This window comes from Nicotiana tabacum, chromosome 14 (genome assembly GCF_000715075.1).
Source record: "Nicotiana tabacum cultivar K326 chromosome 14, ASM71507v2, whole genome shotgun sequence".
In the NCBI taxonomy this organism is placed as follows: Eukaryota; Viridiplantae; Streptophyta; class Magnoliopsida; order Solanales; family Solanaceae; genus Nicotiana; species Nicotiana tabacum.
The window spans coordinates 108,762,163-108,788,272 of record NC_134093.1 but is presented as its reverse complement, the minus strand read 5'-3'; the positions used below and the strand labels follow the sequence as shown (position 1 = coordinate 108,788,272).

At 35.7% G+C, this 26,110-nt stretch overlaps 2 protein-coding genes across 6 annotated transcripts; both read left to right on the top strand.

Moving 5' to 3' along the window:
• The first annotated feature begins 712 nt into the window (after positions 1-712).
• Positions 713-16,776, top strand: LOC107772783 (protein FRIGIDA-ESSENTIAL 1). Of its 4 annotated transcripts, none has more exons than XM_075229837.1 (8): positions 713-1,183; positions 1,625-1,855; positions 10,833-11,000; positions 11,108-11,309; positions 11,456-11,676; positions 11,782-13,121; positions 13,210-13,271; positions 16,420-16,776. In XM_075229837.1, the coding sequence occupies exons 1-7, from the start codon at positions 874-876 to the stop codon at positions 13,237-13,239; spliced, it is 2,502 nt and encodes an 833-aa protein (XP_075085938.1). In that variant the 5' UTR covers positions 713-873; the 3' UTR covers positions 13,240-13,271; positions 16,420-16,776. The 4 variants fall into 4 exon arrangements, with proteins under 4 accessions (XP_075085938.1, XP_075085940.1, XP_075085939.1 ...); XM_075229839.1 differs by having other exon boundaries at positions 16,402-16,776; XM_075229838.1 differs by lacking the exon at positions 16,420-16,776 and adding an exon at positions 15,176-15,762.
• Positions 16,777-20,635: 3,859 nt separating this feature from the next.
• Positions 20,636-25,110, top strand: LOC107773505 (dormancy-associated protein 1-like). Of its 2 annotated transcripts, none has more exons than XM_075229835.1 (3): positions 20,636-20,786; positions 23,978-24,215; positions 24,776-25,110. In XM_075229835.1, exons 1-3 carry the CDS (start codon positions 20,705-20,707, stop codon positions 24,810-24,812), a joined length of 357 nt encoding a protein of 118 aa, XP_075085936.1. In that variant the 5' UTR covers positions 20,636-20,704; the 3' UTR covers positions 24,813-25,110. The 2 variants fall into 2 exon arrangements, with proteins under 2 accessions (XP_075085936.1, XP_016448400.1); XM_016592914.2 differs by lacking the exon at positions 20,636-20,786 and adding an exon at positions 22,796-22,975.
• The last annotated feature ends 1,000 nt before the right edge of the window (positions 25,111-26,110 follow it).

The window sequence follows — 26,110 nt, the reverse complement described above, 5'->3', positions numbered from 1 at the left end:
TGCTGCAGATTTTGAGTCTTACTCTCGAGGTTGCAAAGTAGTTTCTCGTAATATTTCTTCAGCTTCGGGTTGTTTTCTTACTCATGTATTGTTGTTGTATTGGAATTAGTTCTTGTTGTAGCAATAACTCTAAGCAAGTATCAAAACATTTTCAAATATATTCTTTTATGCCTTTTTTTCTCTTTCTATGGGTTGCTACTTGCTGGTTTTGGATAAAGATTTTATCAACAATTAACTTATAATATTTTTATTTTTGTATTTGTGAGAATCTTAGTTAAGAATATTACAGTCTATGGCATTATGCACTAATTAGTATTCGAGTCAAACAAACCGAAATTACCGTATGGAATAAACTGAATCCAAAAAGAGAAAAATCGAATCATACTGAATTTAATTAGATAATAATATTGATATAATATTTTAAGAAACCGAATAACGAAAATATCGAACCCAAATAGCTAAATAACATATTGACCAACAAACAACCATACATGTAACTCCTCAAACAATCTATTAACTTGATAATATTATATATTTCGTTGAAAAATGAATAAAGAAAACTAGCATTAGGATAAAATAAAATCTAACATTATAATGTTATCTGTTGGTTATAGCTTGAAACTTTTTAAATTTTTCTTTGTGGTAATCAAAATCTATTTTGAAAGTAAAAAACAATTACTATTAGATAGAAACATTTGTGCAGAGACCATAAATATTTGCTAAATCTTTTTGATGAACGAACAATCCCTAAATTCCTTCCGACGACAAAAACATTTGCGAAAGTGACGACTGATTAAAATCATCTTTAAATCCATCACTCATCAGCGTCATCGTTCCGCTGATCTCCGCCCCGAACAAATCGCCCTTACCCCAATGCCATCCCCGGTTGCGGCGGTTGATCCTAAAGCCGATGTGGAATTGGACGAAGACGACGAAGAATACGAGGAAATCGAGGTTGAAGAGGAGATTGAAGTCGAAGAAGAAATAGAGGCCGAAGAAGAAGAGGAGGAAGAAGAAGAAATAGAGGAAGAGGAAGAGGAAGAGGAAGAGGAAGAGGAAGAGGAAATAGAAGTAGAAGAAGAGGTAGGAGAGGAGGAGGAGGAAGAAGAAGGAAAAGGTGAAGAAGAAAAAAATGAAGAAAAAGGTCAAGCATTAGTTCCACTCAATGTAGATGATCAGAAAGGTTAGTTCTTTGTGTTATCAACTCCAATTTGCTGATATTTAACTTGTTTAATCATTATTTTTTAAAGTTGCCTGTATGTCTCGTTGCTTTGTGATAACAAGTGGAACATTCCTTTCCTTAGGGAAAAAATTCATAAAAGGAGTCTTTATGTTATCAGTGTATATAAGTTGAATCCTTGTGAGCTTGTATGCACGCCATTGTCATAAAAAAGAAGCGGAACATTGCTTTCCTTGGAGAAAAAAGGCCGCTTCTGCTACTATAACTCTGGCTTTAAGTTTTATGCACTAATAGTTGTAAAAAGTATTTACACAATTAGGTCAGTAGGTAATTACAAGTAAATCTCTTGATAAACATTAATTGGTAATCTAGTAATAATGCTAACTTACCCACTACCGGGAGTTAAAATTCACTGATAGGGTAAAATATTTTTTACACTATCAGAAGAAGAAGATGAGGAAGAAGAAATAGAGGTAGAAGAAGAAGAGGTAGAAGAGGAGGAGGAAGTAGAAGAAGAAGAAGAGGAAGAAGAGGAAGAAGAAGAAGAAGAAGGAGAAGAAGAAGAAGAAGAAGAAGAAGAAGAAGAAGAAGAAGAAGAAGAAGAAGGAGAAGAAGAAGAAGAGGAGGATGAAAAAGGTGAAGGATCAATTCCACTAAATGTAGATCATAAAAAAGGTTAGTCTTTGTGTTATCAACTCTATTATGCTGTTATTTATGTTGTTTAATCGTTATCATTTGCATTTCTAATTGTTTGTATGTATCTTTCCTTTGCTTGCCTTCTATCTCGTTGAGTATCTGGATTTCGTTAGAGATAACATGTAAAAGTTGGGGAATTGTCTAATACATTGACGCTTATGCTGAGTATATGGCTTATGGAGAGTAATAGGAGAAGCAGTGCATTAAGGCTTGTACTGGATATTGTTAGAAGACTGGTGGAGGGATCTCCTTTTTGTAATGGATGCTTTAGACATAAAATGAGATCGCATTAATAGTTTTTAAAGATACTTAGTTTTCTTATATTCATTCTTGTATTCTGACACTGGCTTTTATCAGCTAAAATTGATGTTAGTTATAAGAAAAACGTTACAACTCTTACAGCTGATCTTTAACCTAAAATTCATTTGAATGAAGTTCATCGACAACATACTTATAAAACAAAATTTCGACGTTTCTTAAGCCAACGAGGCTTAATTGAGCTAATACTTAATAAGTTTGTCACTCTAGATGCTATGCAAGAGGAGGCAAAAAGAAGAGCCATTATGTGGCCACCCAAGTGGCTTGAGTCACTTCTTTCATAATGAAACATCACACTTTTGATATTACAAAGGAAAGTATTTTTGCTGATGTCTGCTACCTTGGCAATCATGTGATATATTTGGTTAGAATGTCTTGCCCTTTGCTTGGAGGGACGCCCTTTGCTTGGATAATTGTGATGGAAAGGAAAAGAAGGGAAAGTAGACATTGGATCAATATACGAGAAAAATTTCGTTTCCATTCCATTGTTTGGTTTATGAAGAAAATATAAGAGAGTTGAAAGGAAAACTCCTACTTGTCAAAAAAGGGAAAAAAAAGAAATGAAAAGAGTTGAAAGGAAATTTCTTTCTGAGTTGGAGTTGCAGGGGAAAGAGAAGTTTGACTTTTAATCTTTGGCTAAAACTTATCTTGCTATCTTGAAGCATGAAGGGAAGGGTGGTCATCGAAAACCGTAAACAGCTTTGTTGGCCATGAAGGAAGCTGGCATGAAGATTGCTACTGTGGGGCTGCCAACTAGCTAGTTCTTCTGTTGCGTTTGCTGTTGCGGCTGACCGGAAAAGATCAAAGGCTACTACTAGCACAATTTGCTACTATGTGAAAGACTTGAGATTCGAGATGCTGGCTTTTTGCAAGATAAAGTGAGATCTTCTGAGTTATTGAGTTGCAATAGTGGTATCTGCGTTGATGCAGTGGTATCAATACAATGATCAGGTTCCTATAGTGATATCTAGCGAATGGCAGTGTAAGTGCATGGTCGCTCAAGTAGCTCCTCTGCTCGACTGAGGGTCTCCCTTTCCATGCCCCCAATGCTGCTTGACATCATTGTTGTCTTCTTGATTACAGACACTTAAATAATTGTTCTTCTTTGTACAGCTATCTAATTGGCAGTTGTGTGCTAGTTCTCATATTTATGGTCGAAGGTGGAAGATGTGCAGTGGACTAATAGTCAAAAAGTTGGAGTAACAACTTTGGACATCAAAATTCCGATCACAGAAAGATGACCGTATGTGAATTCTTTCCATATGTCTATGCCTCAATGGATAGAGTTACCCGATACTATTGAATTGGTCAAGACTGCAAAAGTTGGTCTGAACAATACGAAGAAAGTGAAAAATGAGCAGAAGGATATGTTTAAATACCCCTACAAAGGCATATGACATTGGAAGATTGGACCCATGTACGTGTTGATTTGATTTACACACGACGATGATTCTAATTTAATTACTTTTGCAATTTTGATGCTAAACGTGGTTTTTTCAAATTCCAGCAGATTTTAATCCAATTTGAATTAGACTACGCGAGTTAAGAACACATTGGTTTCAGATGGTATCCTTAAAATTGTAGTGGCTTCAATTGGATGTGCACCTTCGCTGGATACTCCAACAACACTTCAATCTATGCCAAATACTGTTAGGGTGTTGTAGAGGTTGACTGGCTTAGTGAATTGCCTCAAATAAAATGGTATTGGATAGAATGTCAAGTACTAACCAATCCCACAATTTAGTACTCTTTGATTCGTGTTTAATACTTTTCTTGTTTCCTTTAGTCTGGACTCACCTTATCTTTAGTAGCCTAATTTCTATACAAGGTTTCTTGTATGTTGTCCCTGTTCAAAGAAAAAGAAAAATTCCTGTTCAGAAAAAGGTTTCTTGTATATTGTCTACAACCAATTTAAGATAAGATTTCATTTTTACCATCCCTCTATTTTCACTACATTTCTATTGGATTTCTAGAATCACGGACTTGAGACAGAGTATGATTTATGAAGCCAAATTGACTTCTTGTTGGAATGAGAGTTGTTGGACAGAAATGGGAAAGGTGATTTGTTCCCATTGTTCAACTTGGCCACTATGTAACTCAAGATAATAAAGATCACGTCTTACATCATAAAGTCAAATTGTCTACCTCTTAACATCTCAAATATGCAAGAAATATTACTACCTCTTAACATCTCAAATATGCAAGAAATATGTGAAACACAATGCCATTTAGATCTTTTTTGAGTTGATGAACAATCCAAGGTTTAAAGATAATGTAGTCCATAAAGGAGCAGACTCATTATCTACTGAGTTTCGAACTGTACACCATGTGCCCTCGAGGATTTCTTGGTTATCAAATAAGAAAAAATGGTACATATATTAGATTTTAAAGCTCATGGACGTACCTAGAACAGGTGTCACTTGTCTACAATATAAATCAAGACTCCAACCTCAACAGTCATGAAATTGAGACGTAGTTGTAGAATAGTGATGATATGTGAACTGGTTGTGTGAATGGTCACGTAGAAATATTTTAATCAGAGGCAATTGAAGCATAAGAAGATGCATCTTACCAATTTTGTCAAGGAACAGGTAACGGTAGATTTTCTTTTGAGAAAGCTCCGTTTTATTCAACTAAACACCAAGCAATTGTTGCCTTTACAAACAACTATAGTTATGCCTCAATTCCGAACTTGTCAGACTATGTTCTAGCATTTAATAATTTATCGTAAAAAGACAAATTAGGGTGTCCATAAACTAGAGATCCTCTAAATCTTACTCATCCTTACACTCACATAGAAATCTTTTACAAGCTTTGCAAAATTACAAAAAAAGCATATGTTTTGGTTGTGAAGGGAGCTAATGAAGACTATCATGTTATGAGAAAGTGAAGACAATATGCATGAATGGTTTTCCATATAATCTGACGTCCTATTTCTCCTCATTTGTTTCCACCTTCAATAGTTATGGAGTATGGTTTTGAGCAATATTCCCTTGGCACCATAAATATAAAAAAGTGAAGACGAGCATTTAAGTAGTGCACTGCTTTTCTCTCCAAATAACTATTATGATACATACATGAATGGAATTCCATGTCTCTGACTTCCTATTTCATATTCATTCCTTTTCAGTTACAAATGTTTTGTAATATGGTATTGGGCATCACTCGCTTGACCCCAGAAGGGTTCAAGCTTATGTTCAAAAGTTCATCTGCAGTTTCACAATGAAACAAGTGGTTGACATTCTCCAACTCCTTTCACACAAAGCAACTATAGCACGATATTAGCCTTCTTCTCGTAAGATTACTTAAGCATGCTTTTTTTAAGCAATCCAGCCAAAATAGGAAATCTCAGGGTGCCTTTATTTTCGAAACCATTTTTCGAGGCCACTTAGTTTTACAACTTTATAGTCTTGTTTTTTTATGGTATTCAGCCCCTGCTGTCATGAGACCATCTTAAATAGTATTTCACTTGTAATATCCATGTTAATTCTTCCAGTTCTGTCATCAGTTGTAAAAGACTTTAACTCCCAGTCTTAGCAATTCCTTCTAAGAATTGTGTTTTAACTTTTGTCTGACCTATACTCCCTCCGTTTCAATTTATGTGAACCCATTTGACTGGGCACGGAGTTTAAAGAAAAAGAGAAGACTTTTGAACTTGTGGTGTAAAATGAGGCACATATATTTTGTGTGGCTATAAACCATTGCGTAAAGGTAAATTATTGCCAAATAAGGAAAGAGGTCATTCTTTTTGGCACGGACTAAAAAGGAAATGGGTTCACATAAATTGAAACGGAGGGAGTACTATATTCCCACAGCACTTAATAAAATACCTTTGACAATTTTTTTTTCCTGACCTATATTGAGCTGTTGTAGCTTCCGGTTAAGTAGCCAATTAGATATAGTTGGATTATCATCTTTCAGAGAACTTTGACCAAATAAAAACTTCCTTCTAGAATCTTTTTGTGCATCTCCAACCATCAGGTTTATATGCTTAAAAATCTGTCACAAGCTTCTTATACATCTCCACAGTATACACCGGTAAGGCTCTGAATCTCTTTTTGTGCACCAACAATCTATTTGTATTTTTGTTATGAGTATTTCATCCACCAGCAATCTTGTGCTCCAACCCCCCCTCCCCCTTTTACCATTAGCAAGAACCACTTTTTCCTCCGTCCGCGGAGCGTATAGGTTTGCCTACTTTACTTATTAAAGATACGTGCAATAATTTCCCTTGTCCAAAGTATATCCTTTTGGATATACCTTCATCACCAATCTTTTGTTACAAAGTCTCAAGTTTCTTAATCTATATCCCATATCTTTAGTCGTTTTCAAAATGCTCTTTCATCTGATTAGGTGGAAGTACTTCTAGACTTCTCTAATTAATCAAGGAGCGATCTCAACCTTCCACTCTCCACAATGAGATAAATCATATGCACATAACTTCATTATGTTTCGCTTTAAAGTCCTCTATTCCACTGAGAACTTTGGCGTTTGCCATGGAGCTTTTAGCACTGCTCCTAGGTACGACGAAGCTTCTTGCGGCAGTTACATCAAAGGTTATTCATAAAGAGGACCGAGATTGCATTCTCCCAACTTTTCAATTTGGAGTATTCAAGGCTAATGTTTTTTCAGTTTCAAACTTTTACTCTCAATCCTTCAACTGGTATGAGTAAAACTCAACTCTATTATGACTTTATTCATCTTTGAACATAACTCTATTATGACCAGTGTTGTGAAGAGCGTGAAGCGAAGCGCTCGCTTTTTTGAAGTGAAGCGGAATTTAAAAAAGAATATTAAAATAAATACTGCATAGACAATGAAGAAGAAGAAGAGAATGACAATAAAATATATACTGCATAGACAACTAAGAATAAATAATATGAAAAAAATGGCAGTAAGTATGCCAAAAAATTGGCAATATAACTGAAACGTAAAATAGGCAGCATTTCACTGCAATTTATCACTGAAACAGTGAAAGAAAATGAAGAAGAAGAGGAGGAGAATGAGAAAAAGAAGAACTGAAGGGGGGGAAAAATTTCGCTAGCATTTCGCTGCTATTTGGACACTGAAACAGTGAAAGAAGAAGAAGAAGAGAGCCTTTTTAATTAATTAACGTTGGCAGGCCAGTTATAAAGAGAAACGCTCGCTTCTGTTGCTTTGTTCGCTTCCTCGCTTCTCGCTTTTTCAGGGGAAGCGATCGCTTTTGTGTACCTGATACGCTTCAGATCAGAGAAGCGCCAGATGCCTCGCTTCGCATCGCTTCTCGCTTTAAGCGAGGAAGCAGTTGCTTTTAACGACACTGATTATGACTTTATTCAGCTTTGATGATTAAGAGGACATATTCAATGAACGCAAATATCCTTTTTCCATATATCATCTTGTAAAACAAATATAAGTATATATCTCTATTTGCAGATGACATCTTTATGTTTCGTGATGTGGAGGCATTTCAATTAACATATCCCAAGTTTCATTCTACTTGGGATTCTTTATTTGGAGATCGAGAGCAGGGTCCAGAATAGCGTGATGTCTTCGTTTGGAGCTTCAGGCCCGAGAATCAACTTCTTTTTTGAATCAAGTAACAAAATTATATTAAAAAAGGGCAAGAAAGAAGCATGTATACAAGTATACCAAAAACGTAGAAAACCTGACAAGGAAATGATTTTGTACGAAAAACACCCAATCTTCTATACATGTAAAAACCTTGTGGGTGCTTCAAAAAGAGATAAGAGATAAAAGGCTATTTCTCAAGTGTACAAAATCCTTCTATACTCCATCAAAATCTCTTCCATTTCTCTCTCCGTATGGTCCATGTAATTGCTAGAAGAGCAATATCCAATGCCCTGCTTCTTCTCCTCCGTCTTCTAAAAATCTAAATAAACATTATTTCTTTCACCATGCCGGTGTCATATGCTCAATTCCGAAACATCTCAGAATTTTCCACCAAAAGCAAGACGCCATTCGGCAACGTCGAGGAGGTGGTTCACATCTTCTTCTTAGTTACGCATGAAACATCAACTGACACAAGTAATCTTCCTTTTCCTTAAATTCTTTGATGTCAAGATCACTCCATTCCAGCTAACCAAGCAAAGAAACACACCTTCCTCAGTATCCCATGGATCCATATTGAGATATGTGGAAAAGCTTCTCATAATCAACTTAAAGTGCAAGGTCATCTTGATGGTGGAGGTGAACAGATTCAATTAGCATAAATGTTTAATTGCAGAGACTTGACGCTTTTGATGACTTACCTTGGATTAATGTTCGGAGCATCACAAGTGGAATTCTTCGTCTAAAAACCGGTGATTGGAAAAGTTGTCAAGAAGCTAGTAAGGTGACAACATAGTTACTTATGAAAATGAGGCAATGAAGTATTGGTCTAGAGCACTCTATCAAGCACTTACATATTTCATGTCTTATGCACGCGCACTAGTTGTATCAAAAAGTTGAAGAGACCACAAAAGGAACTTTTCGGAGATACAAAAGATGGACATAGAAAGTTACATGGAATGAATTAGGAGGTGGTATTACATCTCCAAAAAGGTATGGTGGACTCAACTGAAAGATCCGAGAAAAAATGACTTTGGTTGACCATTGGATGTAGTCTTCATGGAGAGTAGTGATAGAAAACGACACATTGGAATAGAGGTAGACTAGAAAATTTTTATTACCCTATGAATGTGCCAATATGGACTATAGGGATATATCATGAAGGGATATTAAGTTTACCGACGCCATCACTTTCAAAGTTGGGAATGAAAATATGATTTCATTTTGGGAGGATATGTTGTGTGATGATGTTTTGAGAATTACCTTTGCGACTATTGAAATTTTTTTGGCAAAAGGATATGACGGGTCGTCAAGTTTAGAGGACACATGGTGCCAGACTCATTAAGAGCTGAAGTTCAAAAAAAGATCTACAAGATTGGGAGAGATAAATTCCAAAATTTGATGAAAGTTTTTTATTAACAATTCATAGCACTGTTGGAATAAGGCAATTGGAAATGGGATGGAAGGGGAATGGGATTGTTCTAGGTAAATTCCTAGTACCACAAGTTACCTAAAGGAGAGGATACATTGTGCCGTTGCTGTCAGTTTGGATTCTACCGCGATAAGGGAGGTATGTTTGTTCTTGTGATTGGTAGTAAGGTGGGTATTCTAATCCACTGAAAAGTTTAGGGACAAATGGTTAACTTATGTTACTAGTGCTTTATACGCAAACGATTGACGAGAATTAAAGCATTGTCTATTTGGTACTGGTGGACTATATTGAACCTCTTTGGTATACCGTAATTAATGCCTACTATTGTTAAGGTCGTAATGCACAACTAAACTTTCAGTAGAAAGAGAAGAAGATGCTAAATTAGGTATGCATCTCCTTTGACCCATGTGAGTACTTTGGAGATTGAAGATAAGAGAGCACTAACAAGGGTGGAAAATGAATTTGCTCCGTCAAGTGCTTGTTTTAGTTTTCGGTAATCGTTGTACACATGAGGTCACCGTCACCATCAGTGCAGATGAATGAATATCACTCGTTGAGAACCTTTGTTTTTTTAAAATTAATGTAGGTCCTTAAGTCTTACTACTTGTATACCTTGATTTTTCACATGATATCACTAAAATAATTAGTTTATAAAAAAATTTACAATATAAGAAAGGACCGTAAAGCATGGACATAGACATGATCCTGCATGACTCAAAATTTGAGAGAAAAACACAGTCTAAAAAATCAGGGAACACGACACCATTAGTACTATATAATTTATGTTTTTGTTTAATTTAATGTATAGCTCGAAATTGATATTTATAAAATGACAAATAATGAAAAACATATTTCATCCTAGCAATGTTATCAGATGGTATAAAACCTTGCCACGGAGAAAAACCTGGTATTTAAGTGGAGAAGGGTAGAGAGATGAGCCCATTGCTCTCTAAGTTTCAAAACGTGCGCTAGTGCCCCTCGTGGATTTCTCGGTTATCAAAAAAAACTATCAGATGGTATAATTTCATAATTATTTGAGGGCTACCAAACAATCTAATATAGGAAAAATTTGAATATTTTGTATGAATCCAGGATGGCCGGTGTGTAATTTGAGGATACAAGTCTGAGGAAAAAACGGGATCTTCATCAAAAGTAAAAAAAGGTACATGATGGTGTCTGACGTGTCGTCGTGTGTGATATTTGTATTGGTGTTTATACCATACAATCCAAATACATGTATATATATGTGGTGTCTTTTTATATTAAAGGTCAATTTCAATTGTTTTTAACATGGTATTGATATCACTCGTCTGCAGAGTCTCTAGTAGATTGTCCATTCAAGTTTACATATGTATTAAACAGTCTTAATTTCAAGATGAAGGGTTGATCCAAGTCCAGGAAAAGGAGTGTAGAATCTTCTTGAAGTGCCTTCTATTGTGTTGTGTGCTGATGTCTTGTTTTGGGATGCACTAAGTTTCCTGGGTGTTTAGTCGGTCTGTTAGGATTATACAATAGATTACACAACCTCCTTTTCTGTTTAGACCGACTTTCTAGGTAAATCATCATAAAGGTTCTGCCACAAAGAGCTTGCTTGTGTTTTATGGTGGAGACATTTACATTGGCAAGAGTTGTTACTGTTATATTTCTTTCTTGTAGATGGTAGCCAAGTTCTGGAGCCTTCGGGGCTTGAACTGCACTTAAGATCAGGCTTTTCTACACAACAAGAACCTGTAGCAAATTTACCACCACATACCCCTTTGATTGAAGGTGGTAATGACAGTTGCAGAAATGCTGAATCAGATGAAACAAGAGAGAGGAAGGGCGGTGAGAACTCTTAGTATATCATATGGGAATACTGGTTAATGTTGAAGGAAAGATACTTGTATATGGTATTCTGTGGACTCACAAAGATTCCTTTGGAGCTTTTGCAGGAGAAAGAACCCACATAGAGTCTGATGTCCAAGCTTCTGGATTTGAGCATGGTGAAACAAATAGAGAGAAAATCCAGCCTTTTGGTCAAGCAGTGGATGCCGAAATATTGACTGATGTTTCTGGCAAGGTGGCTATTGGTGTTCAATTTACTGAAGGAGGTGATCAAGAAGCTGTGGACGATTTAAAGCAAACATCACCAAGGTTTTAGTTATACTGCTGATGCCTTGTTCATTCTTTTTTTTGTAGTTGGAAGTTGGGTCTTATGCTGCTTTTCGATGTCTCTTACTGGAAGTTCTTTTGCGTATAGTTTAAGTAGAACCAAGTTTGATGGTATCTAGTCTTTCCAGGTTGGACGTTCTCAAGACAAGGGAAAGAAGTTCGTCCCCTGCTGCTGATTCTAGGGGTGGAAGCAAAAGATTAGCAATGAGATGTGAGTTTTTTTCCAGGGGTTGGTGCATCAAAGGGAACTCTTGTAGATTTCTTCACATAAAGGACCATGTAACGAGCCATGATAAGGATGTCATTCTAGACGAGGCTATGATAAAAGGCAAACTTGCAAATGGCAAAGGTAATTCTGAACCTTAGTCGTTTATAATGATGTGTCACCATGCTTTAATTCGATATGGTAGCGCCTTGGATAACTAATCAGGATGAGGTGCGTTACTCCCTATAGGTTTGGAAGAGAATGGCAAGAGATCAGTGCTGGATGGTTCTTCTGATTCAGTACCATCAGCAGTTCAATCTGGAGAAAATATAAAATTGAGAAGTGACGAGGAATTGCATATGCGTATGGATGGTCCTTCGTCCATCCCAGAGGTTGGAAGAGAGTCTCTTGGATGTAAACCATACTTGGCTGGTTATAGCACCTCTTCTTCTCCATTACTCAAAGATGGTTCTGTACATAAAAATAGCCTCCATGGTGGAAAGCGTAGCTCAGTCCTGTTATCTGATAGTCACCAAAATACTGTAGTTTCCTCTTACACCTCAGGTTTGGATAATGTGAAATATAAGAGGAGCCGGTCTGTGCACGACAATCATGGTTTGCAAGTCTTGAATGACTCTGTAGATAGGTTGTCTCATCGTTGTTCGTCTTCGCGGAACATAGATGCCCTTGATGATCAGAAGCTTTTGGATAGTAGCCAAGAATATTCTTCTTCTAAATCCACCTCTTTGCAGCAGAAGTCTTCGGCATTTCCTAGTTCTGAAGCTGAACTTTCGCGGGTTGATTTATCACGGGACGCACGGCGATCATCTGATTATAAAACTAAGGTTTCTTCTGACAATTGGGAGCCATCTGTTCCTTTTCGACCATCATTCTTTCTTAGTCAAATCATTGGATGTCCTGAAAGTCTATATGATCCTCTTCGTGATAGTATTGAGCAAAGTAATGTAGGAGATGGGCCCTCAAAGTTCTCTTCCTCTGGAAAAGGAGGGCCTGTATTCACCAAATGTACGCAGGAAAATGATGATCCAGTTTCACCAGGAACCTTGGGTCCAGAACAGAGCTCCAATAAACATCCAATTTCTGGTCATGTCTACCATAGGGATATATTGCCTGACAACTTGTCTGAGAAAGAATTGTCTAATAATGAAGCAGATACAGCAGATACGGCAGTTGCTCATCAGGAACACATAAATTCCTCTTCAAAAGCAGATAAACTAAATTTATCTACTGAACTACAACGCACCAGGCTCCGGAAAAAGACAAAATCAGAATTTGAGAGGCTCGAACATGGAAATGAAATTGATATTGACTGGAAAACAGATAGATCTGTCAACAAAGAGTCGAGAGTTTTGAAGCATTTTCATGCTGCTCTTGTGGAATTTGTTAAAGAACTACTAAAGCCAACTTGGAGTGAGGGTCTCATGAGTAAGGATGCTTACAAGATAATAGTCAAGAAGACAGTTGATAAAGTTGTCAACTCTTTGCATCCCCATCAGGTTCCTGGTACGGCTGAATCAATCAGCCAGTATCTTTCTGTATCTCAGCCAAAACTTGCTAAGCTCATTGAGGTGAGTCATGCTTCGAAAATATTACTGATGATGTACAGTCTGTGAAGTCTATTCGTCCCTAAATTTGACAAGTAATTTGCTTTTGCAGGCGTACGTGGATAAATATGGAAAATCTTGAAAATATCAAATGAGCTTTGCTCAGAATAAGGGGTACGGGGATATATATGGAAAATCTTGAAATTATTAAATGAGTTCTGCTCAGCATATTGCCAACAATAGCGAATTGGTGAAACACATTTTTGTGAGCCTAATTTGCTACTTCTAGGGGTTTTAGAATGAGGACTTGGAAAACATTAATTTTTTGTATGGATTTTGTCTTTTTAGGTAGGAACCTTTCTGCTACCTTTATGGGCTGAAGAATTTTTCCCTTGTGTTTACTGAGTTATAGTTTCAGCAGAATTTGCAAATATGTGCACTTGTGTCCTTAAGCGAAGTCCGCTATCGTAATAAGTGCTCATTGGGCTTATAGCAATGGCAGTTTCTAAATAGGGTCTTGCTGGTTCAGGTTGTTAGAGGATTTTGTATTAGTTTAGAATGTAAAAATTGTTAAGGTATTGAGCTAGATATTGTCCCACGTTGGACAAATATGATAATGTATGTGTTAGGCACCTCTAATTAGGTGGTGTTATATATTGATCAAATTAATATCCTCTCCTCTTATCTTATTCTCTGATCACATAGGCTTCAATAACTTCTTTCTTCATCCTTCTGTTACACAAGGGTATCATGATCTATTCCATTGGCTTATGGCTTTTACTTTGAGATGGTACAACCTAATAAAATTGACTTAAATATGTTAAACACACTTACGTTTTGCCTGTGGTGCTAATCAATTTTCACATATAGGATGTTATGAGAAGCTCTAAGTGGCTCTCTGATGGTGAATTGGGACAGTGAAATGGTTATTTGAATTTGGTTGTACATATAAATCGGTAATATCATTGCATATAGGGCATAATTTGAAGGGAGAAGACAACATGTTTTCATAATTTAGAATAGCTGTCTCTTCAACTTGTATTTTTGGTGTAATAGAAGTATTATTGTAAATATGGAGCAGTACTTGGACTTTTTGGAGGAGTTGGGAGATTTGTAGTTGCTATGATAGTGGCAGATGTTGGACGGTTGTAACTCGTACCATCTTGGTACCTTTTTCAGTAAACTTAACTTAAAAAAAAATTTACTTTTTTTTTTATGTTAGTATTACCAAAGGCTACAAGCGAAAAAAGAGCCACTGCAATTTGTTGCCTTGTTGGAGCCCAAATAGTGCTCAATCTTCAAGGCTTAAAGGCGCCTCTGCTGAGCTATGGTAACATCCATGGTTGATATTGAGTCAGAAGTGTTTTGACATTTTGGCTTTAGGTATTTGTATGCGCAAGTATGTAGATGCAGGTTGACGGATCCTTTAGCAATTGGCTAGGTGTTCTTACATGGTCGAGTGAAGGATCTGTTGGACATAGCCATATGCTTAGGCATTGACTTGTTGAATTTGGGAATTATCTGTGATGCAGTGCCAAAAGGGAATAAGGAGAAACGTCGAGGGGAAAAATAGAAAGGGTAGAAAGAGAGACAAAAAGGAGAAAGGAGAGCGAGGAAGAGGTGGGGAAATAGACAAAGAAAGAGATAGAGGCGGAGAGAAATTGAGAGAAAAAGAACAAGAGAGAAATGGGGAGAGATCAAAATTTTCAAATATTATCCATCAAGTCAAGTGTGCAAGAAATGGGAAGTTTGTGCAGAAACCCACAGTGTTGCTGTTTGGAAGTTCATCAGTATGTACTTGGAAGAATTTCAAAAACATATAAAATTGAAAGTGGGGAATGGGAGGTTTATTAAATTTTGGTCTATAAGTGGCAGGACTTTGGGATTTTGAAAGAAATGCTCCTTGAGTTTTACAGTATAACCCTAAATAAAAGATACATTGATTGCAGAGTATTATACAAATTCAGCGGCAATTACACTTCAGAAGAAACCTTAACGACTGGAAAATTGATAGTACCAGTGAACTCTTAGCTCTACTAAAACCAATATCCACTGATGAAGGCAGGAGTGGCTCACAGGTGTGGTCGCTCAGCAGGCAATGCTGTCTTCACAATCAAAAGGTGTTACAATTTGCGGCAGAAAGAAGCAGATAGATGGGTGAATGATTGGCCATGGAAGATGCTTAGGGAAACAAAAGCCCCCCTAAAACAGCTTGCTTTGGTTGGACAACTGCAATGGAAGTTTGTTTGACTCAAGATCTGTTGCAAAAAAGAGGTTTCTCTCTCGGAAATAGATGTTTTTTTATGTGAAGAATCCATGCAATCTAACTTCTTTATTTTTTGGCATTCTAACTTGTCTTGGAAAATTTGGTTCTTGAGTATTTTTGAGTGAATTGGGTGATGCCTCGAGATGTGAAAGGCTTGTTAACTTGCTGCAGAAGCAGAATAAAAAGACTAAAAGAAGTTTGAAATCAACTTGGAGGACCATCTCACTTTGCATCATGTGGACTAGTTGGCTGGAAAGGAACAACAGATATTTTGAGGGGAAAAACCAGACATATGTCTTATGTGAAGTATAGATGTATACAGAACTTATACTTGTGGTATAAGGGTAAATGCAGGAAAATCCGTCTTTTCTTTTGGAATGTTTGGAAGCCTTGATACTGTAATTGTTGAATATTGTCTTGTTGGATCTTTTGTACTTTTGTAGTACCTCCTTGGTCCTATTCATTAACTAAATTACCTTATTAAAAAAAGCGTATAGCAAACAAAGTATGTAAGGATCCTATTTATAGAACACTAATATATAAAGTAAAAAGGGTCAAAATTGCCCCTCCACTACACGATAAGGATCGAGTTTACTCTCCATTATACTTTTAGTACTAAAAACTCCCGATGTTGGCCAATTGGCTCAAACATACCCCTCCTCCTTGGGGCTGTCCAAGGTGGATACCCAATCTCACGTGTCGACATTGTACTTGGGGACACTGCATGGTTTGCCACCTCACCGCCCCCAACCCGGTTTACCCACCTCCCCTCCACTTCCGCCACTAGCACCTCCTCCCCCTCCACCACAATTGCCACCATTAGCAACCACCATGTGTATTCTTTCAAAATAAGAAGGTAAAGGCAAAAAAGATACAAATCAGAACACCACAGTTCTTCTCTATCTTCTGTTGTCTCTATCTTCTGCTTGTGTCTCTCTTCATCGGGCGTAAACAGTTAGTTGGGGTAATAGGAAACGTTGCTGCTGGCGAAATGCTCCAGAGTATCACAGTAAGTACTCTCAGTCCACTGCTTTTCAGTGTCTGCTGCTCCTTTAGTCCAACTTACCTGCTGGAATCTATTGTCTAGCTGGCTATTTCAAAACTTAAGCGCTAGAATGAATGAAGCTCCAGAATTGGAAATGGAAGATGGACAACTTTGCCATATGCTTAGAAGAAGTATGCTAATGACCAGAGTTTCACTTTGGTAAACTGTGCAATTCCCTTTTTGATTGTGCGTATAGCCTGAAGAAGCTAACTGTTTGTTTTTCTGTTTGTACTTTGTTTAGGTGGTAATGATCTTGAGTATGAGGGTCTTATTGTGCAAGATCCCAGAGCTGCCTCAATTTTGCTGTAATTGAATGAAGCGTAATTCTTTCTTTTATGAAAGAAAAGCTAAAAAGCTCTCTGATTTTGGTTATTCACCTTCACCTTTCCCTCTTCTCAATGTTTTTATATAGCAATGCAAAAACCAAGTTGCATTTTTTATAAACAGGAGTTGAGCAAAACGTATCTCAAAGAAAAAAAGAAAGCGGCCTTGAGCCAAACCAGGGTCGTTAATTGCAAATGAGAGGAGCTGTTTATGTAGAAAGAGTTCATATATGAAGTAAGTTCCCTTTGGGATGATATATGTGGCTGTTGGTAGGAAATTCCACAGAGAGTTACACAAGAGCATCGTCATGGCTTGTTACTACTTACGTGGCTATGTGGACACAAATCTTAAATAGGATCTTAATGTGTATATCAGAGCGAAAGAGTTTTTTTTTTTATGTGTATATCCAGGGTGAAAATAGCTTCTCTAGTTGGAGTCTGGTAATTTCTTTCAAGTGCAGAGTGATGAGTTATACGATACTAAGACCTTGAAAGATCTTGTAGCTTCTCTGGAATGCGGATGATGTGTTCAACGACATCGATACCTTGAAAGATGGTGAGACTTAGTAGGTTGCTATAATATTGAAGCATGTGGTAGGACCATCTTATCCTTATGGTATAAGTTTTTAGATATTTACTTTTGTACTAAAACATGTAGTTTGTGAGGTATCCGGAAATAGTGAAACGGTGTTATACTTCAGTTTATGGTGTTTGATTCTGCTTTCTGGGGTTTGGTATTCTCTTGTGGATTGGTTTGGGGATCCTTAGTGCATGTTATTCTATTGTTAGCAACATACTGTTTTTGTTGAATATGCTCCTGAATTTCTAGAGTATCAGTATTTGAGCTTGACAATTAGCACTAAAGCTAGGATATTAGATGATGTAATCTATTTTATGGGTTAGTGAATACTATGTGCTAGCTCTGACTTTCCTTTTATTCTATTACTATCATATACTTTATTTGTTTGCTAATCTTTCTTTGCTCGCGTTATGTTTATGGAATTAATACAGCAGGTTGGTGTCCGATTTTTCTCTATTGCTTCATTTTTACTGTTTTTGAGCCGATGGTCTTTCGGAAACAACCTCTCTACCTTCATAAGTTAGAGGTAAGGTCTGCGTACATACTACCCTCCCTATACCCCACTTGTGAGATTTCACTGGTTTTTTGTTGTTGGTGGTGGTGTCCGAATTGGGGTGTGAAGAAACACTACTGTGATATGTCTTAACATCCTTGCGCAATAAATTGTCCTTGACTACCTTAGCATATATATACAAGTGTAGGTTCATCCCTCTTGGATCAAACCGTGGATCCTCTTGACGCCAGAATGTTGTGTCCCTAAGAAATGTTAGTTTCTTGAATCTGAGTTTTTACTTATGCATGGATTAATTACATATTTTTAGCTCTGTTGTTAATTCGTCGATTCTGTTATTTTTTGCAACTCGAATGACATGGCGGCAGTTTTGTTGGTTCTAAGAGGCATAGCATTAGCATATTATGTCTAGTTTTTGAGCTTTTGAAGGTTGTTCTAGTGTGCTATGGTTCCAAGAGTTGCTATCTTATATTTTGAAAGAGGACGAACTTCTTGATTTGTCTTCAGAGATCTAATCATTTTGCTATATGTCCTTCCTTTTTGCTATTATATATCCTTTTAGTGTCATTCCCTGCACCTAAATTTGGTACCATAAATCGTGGACTCAGGCCTTTTATACATGATGGTATCAGAGAGCTATGTTGCTCGGACATTTGAAAATGTTTGTTGTATTCGTGTCGGATCCAATGTATTATTTTTGATGGATCCGATACATACAAGTGGTATCTTTGAAGGATTCGAGCAACATAGTCATAGAAAATGGTCATCTCTTTTGATTCTTTTCCTAGTTGATCCCATTCTTCGGCTTAGGCATGTGGATAGTAAGGGGATCCAAAATTTTAAGTCTGTGGATGCCGAGTATCAATTTTTTTGTTTTTACCGGAGTATCAATGCACCTATACTCCGTTGTAACAATTGTTTGGAATTTGTAATATCTATATTTTTAATTTTCAGTGTATGTATTTTATGTTCAATATCACGTTCGCCGCAATCGAATTCGAGCACTAATAGAATAAGTATAAATTAACAATTTATATAGTCCAATTGCATCATCAAATTAAACTATTAATTTTATATTTTTCTAACCAATCAGCTTATTACTATGAGTTTAACTTTTTTATTAAGGCGTAGCACTACATGCCGAAGCAAATATTAAGGAGAGACTAATAATGCTCAGCTCGACTTAACTGTAATAAATTTCGATTGAGGTTAGTTCGATTTCAACTGAAGTAAATACTATCATAAGTTCTGTTAGGGTCTTGTGGCTCAGCTCGCTTAGACTTGGTTTTATAAAACAGTTTTTGTATGTATTCATATAAAATTAGAAATAAGCTCTTGGTGCAGCTTAATCAGGGGTGGACGTGAAATTATGGTTTCTCCGTTAAATTAGGTATTTTATGTATATATTTTTTAGAATTTGTTTAATATTATCTGCTGGTCCCCAAAAAGATTGAATGACACTTGGTTGAATACTAAGTTATTTACCCAAAGAAATAAGGATCAATTTCAACTTAATACTTTTTTTTCCTTTCTTTTTTGGGTGGTGTACTCAACAACAACAACAAAAAACCCAATATAATCCGACAAACGAGGTCTGAGGAAAATAATGTGCATGCAGACTTTACCACTACCTTAAAAGTAGAGGCTGTTTCCAACAGTTTAATCAATATCTTCTAGTAAAACAATATCCTTGATACAAGGAATAAGAAATAATCGCCTAATAAACTTTTGAAATTGTAATTATTCATATTTGGTTATATGTATTAATTAATTTCGAGATAAAGTTTATACTAAAATGACGGGATTAACTATTCTATATAGAATCTTAAACAAGTAATCAATCGCATGAAATACCTCACTCCATAAGATATTTTTATTTACTAAACGACCCCTTAGTCTTTGCGAATACTATACAAAATTTGAAGAAAATCAAATTACCAAACATCAATAAAATCAAATGCTAATAATGTTATTCCTATGATGTACCTCTTTTAGAGAATAGGATACCAAACCAAACCTATAAGGCGGAGTCAGGATTTGAAGATTATGGGTTCAAAATTTTAGTTCTTTTAAATTATTGGGTTCTAATTTAATAATTTATGTATATTTAATAATTTTTTAAGACAAATATAAAGTTTCGACCAAAACTACTGGGTTCAACCGAACTCATAGCCGAATGGCTTGCTCCGCCCCTACCTATAAATGAAGCCAAGTGTTGTCATTATTATAAGCTCAAAATTGACCCCTATTAATTTTCAACCTATAGAATAGGACAAATATTTAATCTGACAACTGACACTTGTTTAGCAACCCACAATTTACTCATCCTTTTGGGTCCCACCTTTACTCAGTCTTCATCCTTATCCACTTTGCTTTCCTCTTTCCACTCCCAAATTTGTTCTCTCCCAATCCCCCTTTTTATATCTTTTCTTTTTAAAAATAAAATAATTTCTGCACTTCCTTTAAAGTTACTCATATAAATTTAGACAGTGAATTTAGTTTTTAAAGTAAATTATAAAATTTGATTTTAAGTAATGTAAATGTAAATCATACTTTTATTATGACAAATAAGCATAATTTTTAAGAATATTTTCAAAGTATTTGAGACAATTATAGTAAATAAATTACTTACCTTCCTGTTAGGAGTATAGTTATTTTTTTAAAAAAAGTAAAACATTATTTATACTAAATTAGGAACCTTTTTCTTCACATAGACCAATCTTGAAATAGGAAATGAAAAATATGTAACTGAAAGAGAATAACAACTAAAGATTAGGCGCTATATTAGCACCAAAGCTTTATAAATTCTGGGCAGCGGGCATTTTCATTTTTTCATATCTTGTAATTAAGAGAGTTGAATATTTTGAAGAAGAAATAGAAAGATGGTGCTAGATGGTTGGGATGAAGTTATGGCTGGGCCCCACCCCACTACTAGAACCCGAAGCGGTCTCTCTATCAACACGGGTAAGAAATTTTTATATTATCAGGTCATCTTTATCACCCGCAAAAATATCTTTTTATTGACAATTTGATTAAGAACAAAAGCTCGTTATTTTTTCTTTTCCTATAATTTAATTGAAGCCACTTTGAGTTAGATTCAGAATTTAGACGCAGTCGATTTTGAGTCGAGATAGTAAATCTTAAAATATACACATTGAAGCTCACACCTAAACATTTATTTAAGCTGCACAAATCCTTTGACGTAAATGGATTATGTGAAATCATAATAGTACGTAACAAGAATATATAATGTAGAAGTTTACATGTAGAGGCGGATCCAGAATTTAGAGGTTTCTGGTATCAAAATTTTTGAACGTAGTCATATTACAATTTACATTGTCTAATAAGGTATAAATTTAATCGGTTTGGTCTATTTGAGTTTCGATTCGGATTATTCGTCTTTAGAGTTAATATAAACAAATCGATCGAGCAAAAAGATTACATAATAATTATGATAACTTGAAAAAAAATATAAAAATCCAATTGGATTATGCATTTTGTACAAGAAAAAAAAACTCGTTATCACTTTATATTTAGATACTTAAGGCAACAACTTATACTAATAAGCACTCTAAATATTAAGTAAGTTTACGAATATTTTTCAATTTATATTTTTCATAAAAATTAACTCACTCGATAGTATATACAATTGTCCTACTTTAGAGCAATGTGACAAAAAAATAAACTTTCAACTTATTCAAGGATTTTTTTTTATTTTTTTATTTTGATTTCTACAAATAGATTATCAGAATTGTGGTCCCGAAGAAAACCGTTAATTTTTCTTTACCTATTGATAAATCACAGAGGAGTTAGGAAAGTGTAACAATGGAGATTTCTTTGAATAAAAATAAACTAATAAAATCAAAGAAAAAGTCAATGGGACCTATTAATAAACAAAAAAGAGCAATTAAGTAAAGAGAAGAAACAAAGGATACTCTTGTAATTGTCTTAAATGCACCAAACAAAAGCTTTTAAAAAAGTGAGCTAGGCTAGATTTGAACCGCCACCATTTGAGTCAGCGCCTTGCCAGTGACATGTTGAGCCTTTTTGTTATTGAGGGTATCACTCAAAGTATTTATATACATTCCTTCTATATATACATGCATGTATATATATTATTACATAGTTTTGGCCAAAGCTTGCGGGTGGCGTACCACCCCGTCTTTTACACGTAGATCCACCCCTGTTTATATGGTCAATTATTTTTTTAATCAGAGAAGTATAGATGTTGGATATGGAATCGACTACTTAAGAAGGAATCTTCCTAGGAAGAACCTAGACGGTTTCGTCCTGACTAAACAAGAGTTTCTTCAATAATGGCTTGGTCGAAAGTCGTAAAGAAGGCACCGGATAACCAGCTAACATAAACTACTACCGTACAGCGCATCCCGTGGGCGGCCTTCAAAGGCTATCATTTGTAGGACGAGACGCTAACCTACGCCCGTACATTTCAACCTGTCTCCTTGGGACTTAGCTCTGAAGATGAATTCCCGGTTAGCCGATTACCTTACCCCATTCAATTAGCCGGGCATAAGCTCTCCCCTTGCTTTGCTCATTTTCTCTTGATACGCTTACCTTGCCCGTTTAGGTTTTCAAGAAGTAGACACGGGCAGGAAAATTCCTAGCTAGGTTCTTCGTCTCAGTGCTCTCTCGGCGGCCAGCTCGTCAAAGTTTACTTGTGTCAGCATAAACGTCCTATTATCGCACCCGAGGATGCAACCGTTCCTACTAATTTTTATAAAAGCAAATGAATGTGATTATTGGTATAAATAAATATTTTTAATAAAAATATTTAATTATTATATATATATAGTTGAAATCGATGACACAGTAAAAAAACATTTACGTTGACGAGTTAGATCCAGACAGGCAAAACTTCCGTATTGCAAATAGAAATAATATATTTGGAAACATCCATTTAAAAAGAAAAGAAGAAATCCTAAAAACGAGAAGATAATTTCAGTGCCAAACTCTATTTATTCTAGACAAGCAGCCGTTTCTTCTTTACACTAAAAAATACACAGTTAAAGAGAGAAAAAACAAAGGCAAGAAGATGGTGTTAATTGAAAAGCTGTGGGATGATGTTATGGCCGGACCTCAGCCTGATAAAGGCCTCGGCAAACTCCGAAAATCCATAACTGTCCAAACTACGGGTACCTTTTTTGTTTTTTTCTTAAATTTTATGTCACGTATAATTCAAGATTTGAAGTTTATAGGTACTAGAGCGATCACAAGTAAATATACAATAGATAATTGACTTCACAATCAAATATTTATTGATATTTAATGAATTTTTCAGTACATATACAAGATATGTACAAAAGCTACTGGCTTCATTCGAAAGCTCACCTACTAAGCTGGATCCGCCCATGATGTCTGCTAATAAAGATGTCTGCATGTGAAAGCAGTGACGGATCTAAAATTTAAACGTGTTGGTTTGAATTTTTGAGATAAGAGCTCTAAAACTTGTATCTAATTTGATTTATGCTAGTTTTTTTGCACATATATATAAAAGGACCCAAATCAGGGGCGAAGCTACATAGCCCTAAGGGTGGTCAACTGATCGCCCTTCGTCGAAAAATTACAGTGTATATATAAATAAAATATTAAATTCTAGTGGTATATAATATATATTGAACACACTTGAGATTTGTTTTTTTACTTCATTCAAGTTTGAGCACCCAAAATGAAATTCCTGGCTTCGCCATTAACCCAAGCGATGAAACACTATATTATACTGCACTTGCATCTATGGTTGAATCTGTTGGAGTGCCCGACCATCTTATATAAAAGTTTAAGTTAACGAAAATGTATTTTTATTTAATTAATTATGTCATCAACATGCTCTTTACTAACATGCTCTTTACGTGCAGATCTGATTCTATTTTTATGAGCCAAGTATGTGAAAATTTTTTCGTTTTGCTAGTGGATGATATTGAGATCCGATTTCAAAACTTTTATTTGTTATGATATGATACCATGTGGAAGTGTGATCATCTTATTAATTAAAAGTTTAAGCATGCTAGAGAAAGCACTTTTATCTTTTTAATTATGTCCATTGACAAAGCACATGTGTTTGCATGGAAAAACCATATACTTAAGTTGTTTATTTTCTTAATTATATGGTGTTATTTCTATTTGGTTAATGGTTTTAGGTGGGGAAGGAGGAGAAAGATCAAGCAAGTACTACCAAAGATCACTGTCGATGCCGGGGAGTCCCGCGACGCCGGGAACTCCGGTGACACCGACTACTCCGTCGCCAACAGCGGCGACGAAGAAAGAGAATGTGTGGAGGAGTGTATTCCACCCTGGAAGCAATATTGCTACCAAGAGAATTGGTGCTGAAATGTTTGACAAGCCCTCTCACCCCAATTCTCCCACTGTTTATGACTGGTAAGTCTGATAGATAATTAGAAAAATAGAGTATAATATGTCAAAATAATTTTAATTATATTGTTAGCGTAAAATTGTTTAATAATCTCGACGTACATAATTCAATCATAAAAAGATATTATTATCACTCAGATTCATAGTCTAGTGATATTGATAGGAGTCTCTGGTACAGTAAGTGTAGATTCAATTCTCGCTGGTATTTTCTCCCCGACCCCATATACAAATAGAAAAAATTCAAAAAAAAAAGATATTTCTTTTTCCTTTTACAGTAATGCTACTACGGTCACTTCTCTATAACTGTCAAGTTTTCGTCCGCACTAATTTTCATATAATGTTATAATATTGTTCTACGTAACAACACTTCACTGTAATAAAAAAATATCGGAACAGACAAGGCTATTATAGAGATGTTCGACTGAAAATCCTTTATTAGAAAATGTCGGAACAGAAGAGGCTCTTATGTAAAGATTTATAATTTTAAACATGATTTCTAGCGTTGTGATCATAATAGATATGAGTAATTTGGCTGAAGTGTGATTTAATTTAATTTTAATTTGCAGGCTTTACAGTGGGGAGACCAGATCCAAGCATCAGTGAGAAGTAATGAGAAGTTATATGTAAATAGCGTATTTTCCTGTGGTTTCCTTTCCTTTCTTTGTGGGAAGAGTTGTTTCGCCACAGGAATATGGAATAGTGAATTTCAGTCTTATGTTTACTGCTGAGTATTATAAGTATTAATTAAGTACTAACTAGTTATGTGTAATTAGGTTTTGAAAGCTAACTTGAGCTTCAGTTGCTTTCCAGCTACTACTAATATATCAATTAGTAGTAGACTAGTAATGTAATGTTCTTTTGCTATGTATTTTGGAATAAGAAGCTTCTTTTGTTTTTGTTATTTAATGGCCAAGCAATTTTTTTAAAAAAATATTTGGAAGATCTCGAGGTAAAAATAAGGTTTTTGTAAGTTTGTTCATCGCATAATTCGACTTTGTGGATTACTTTAAGGGCAATTTTCGCGTTTGGCCGGTCGAAATAATTACTCCTGCTAGTTAAATATATATATGAATATTTTATTGACTATTATTTTTGAGAATGATTATACGGCGTAGTTTTCTCTTAATTCAACGTGATGCGCTCTTGTCACAAACCAAAGTCTTCTATTATTATCTATAGAAATGATCAGATAGTTACTATAGATGATTATTATTTAGGAATTAGTCAAAGTGTGTCTTAAATTTTAGTTTTTTAATTTAATTTTTTAGGATAAAAATGTTCTGAAGTTAAAAATTTTAGTTTAAAATTTCAGGATAAAATAAGTAATGGCTAATATCTAACTAATATCTTGAGAATGACTATCTGTGAAACTTAGTTTCGATCCACAATTATTAGGCCACTTTTGGCAAGGCCCAATATCCACTCTTTTAGTGACAAGGTATACGAGTTTGTTTGTGTTATGATAGAAAATGAAGTTGGGCTCGAGAAAGATGTTGGGCCATCTGAAATTGCAAGTATTGGGCCAGTGAAATCACCAAAAAATTACAAAAATATAATCCTTTTTGGGGTAGGTAGAGGGCGACATAAAAAATATTGGGGAGAGGTGATCAAACAGGATATGGCGAGGCTCCAGATTTCCAAGGACATGACACTTGATAGGAAGATGTGGAGGTCGAGTATTAGGGTTGTAGGTTAGGAGGTAGTTGAGTCATGCCTTACTTCGTACCATTGTGGGACTAGCCATGTAGGGTTTTTGTCTAAGATAGCTATTGGCAATGTTGTGGCTTACTATTTCGCTTTTCAGTGCATGTCCTATTTACTAGCTATCGCTTTTGCTTTGCATCTTTCTTCTAGATTTCACGGTGTTCCTATTTTTCTTATGATTGTTGTGGTGATACTAA

Bases quoted from the DNA above. Each gene is read 5' to 3' on its own strand.
- LOC107772783 (XM_075229837.1), top strand. From the start codon at position 874: ATGCCATCCCCGGTTGCGGCGGTTGATCCTAAAGCCGATGTGGAATTG. The intron at 11,001-11,107 runs GTGAGAACTCTT...GAGCTTTTGCAG, and splicing joins AACAAGAGAGAGGAAGGGCG to GAGAAAGAACCCACATAGAG. The intron at 11,310-11,455 runs GTTTTAGTTATA...TAGTCTTTCCAG, and splicing joins TTAAAGCAAACATCACCAAG to GTTGGACGTTCTCAAGACAA.
- LOC107773505 (XM_016592914.2), top strand. From the start codon at position 22,876: ATGGTGTTAATTGAAAAGCTGTGGGATGATGTTATGGCCGGACCTCAG. The intron at 22,976-23,977 runs GTACCTTTTTTG...TAATGGTTTTAG, and splicing joins CATAACTGTCCAAACTACGG to GTGGGGAAGGAGGAGAAAGA. The intron at 24,216-24,775 runs GTAAGTCTGATA...TTTAATTTGCAG, and splicing joins TCTCCCACTGTTTATGACTG to GCTTTACAGTGGGGAGACCA.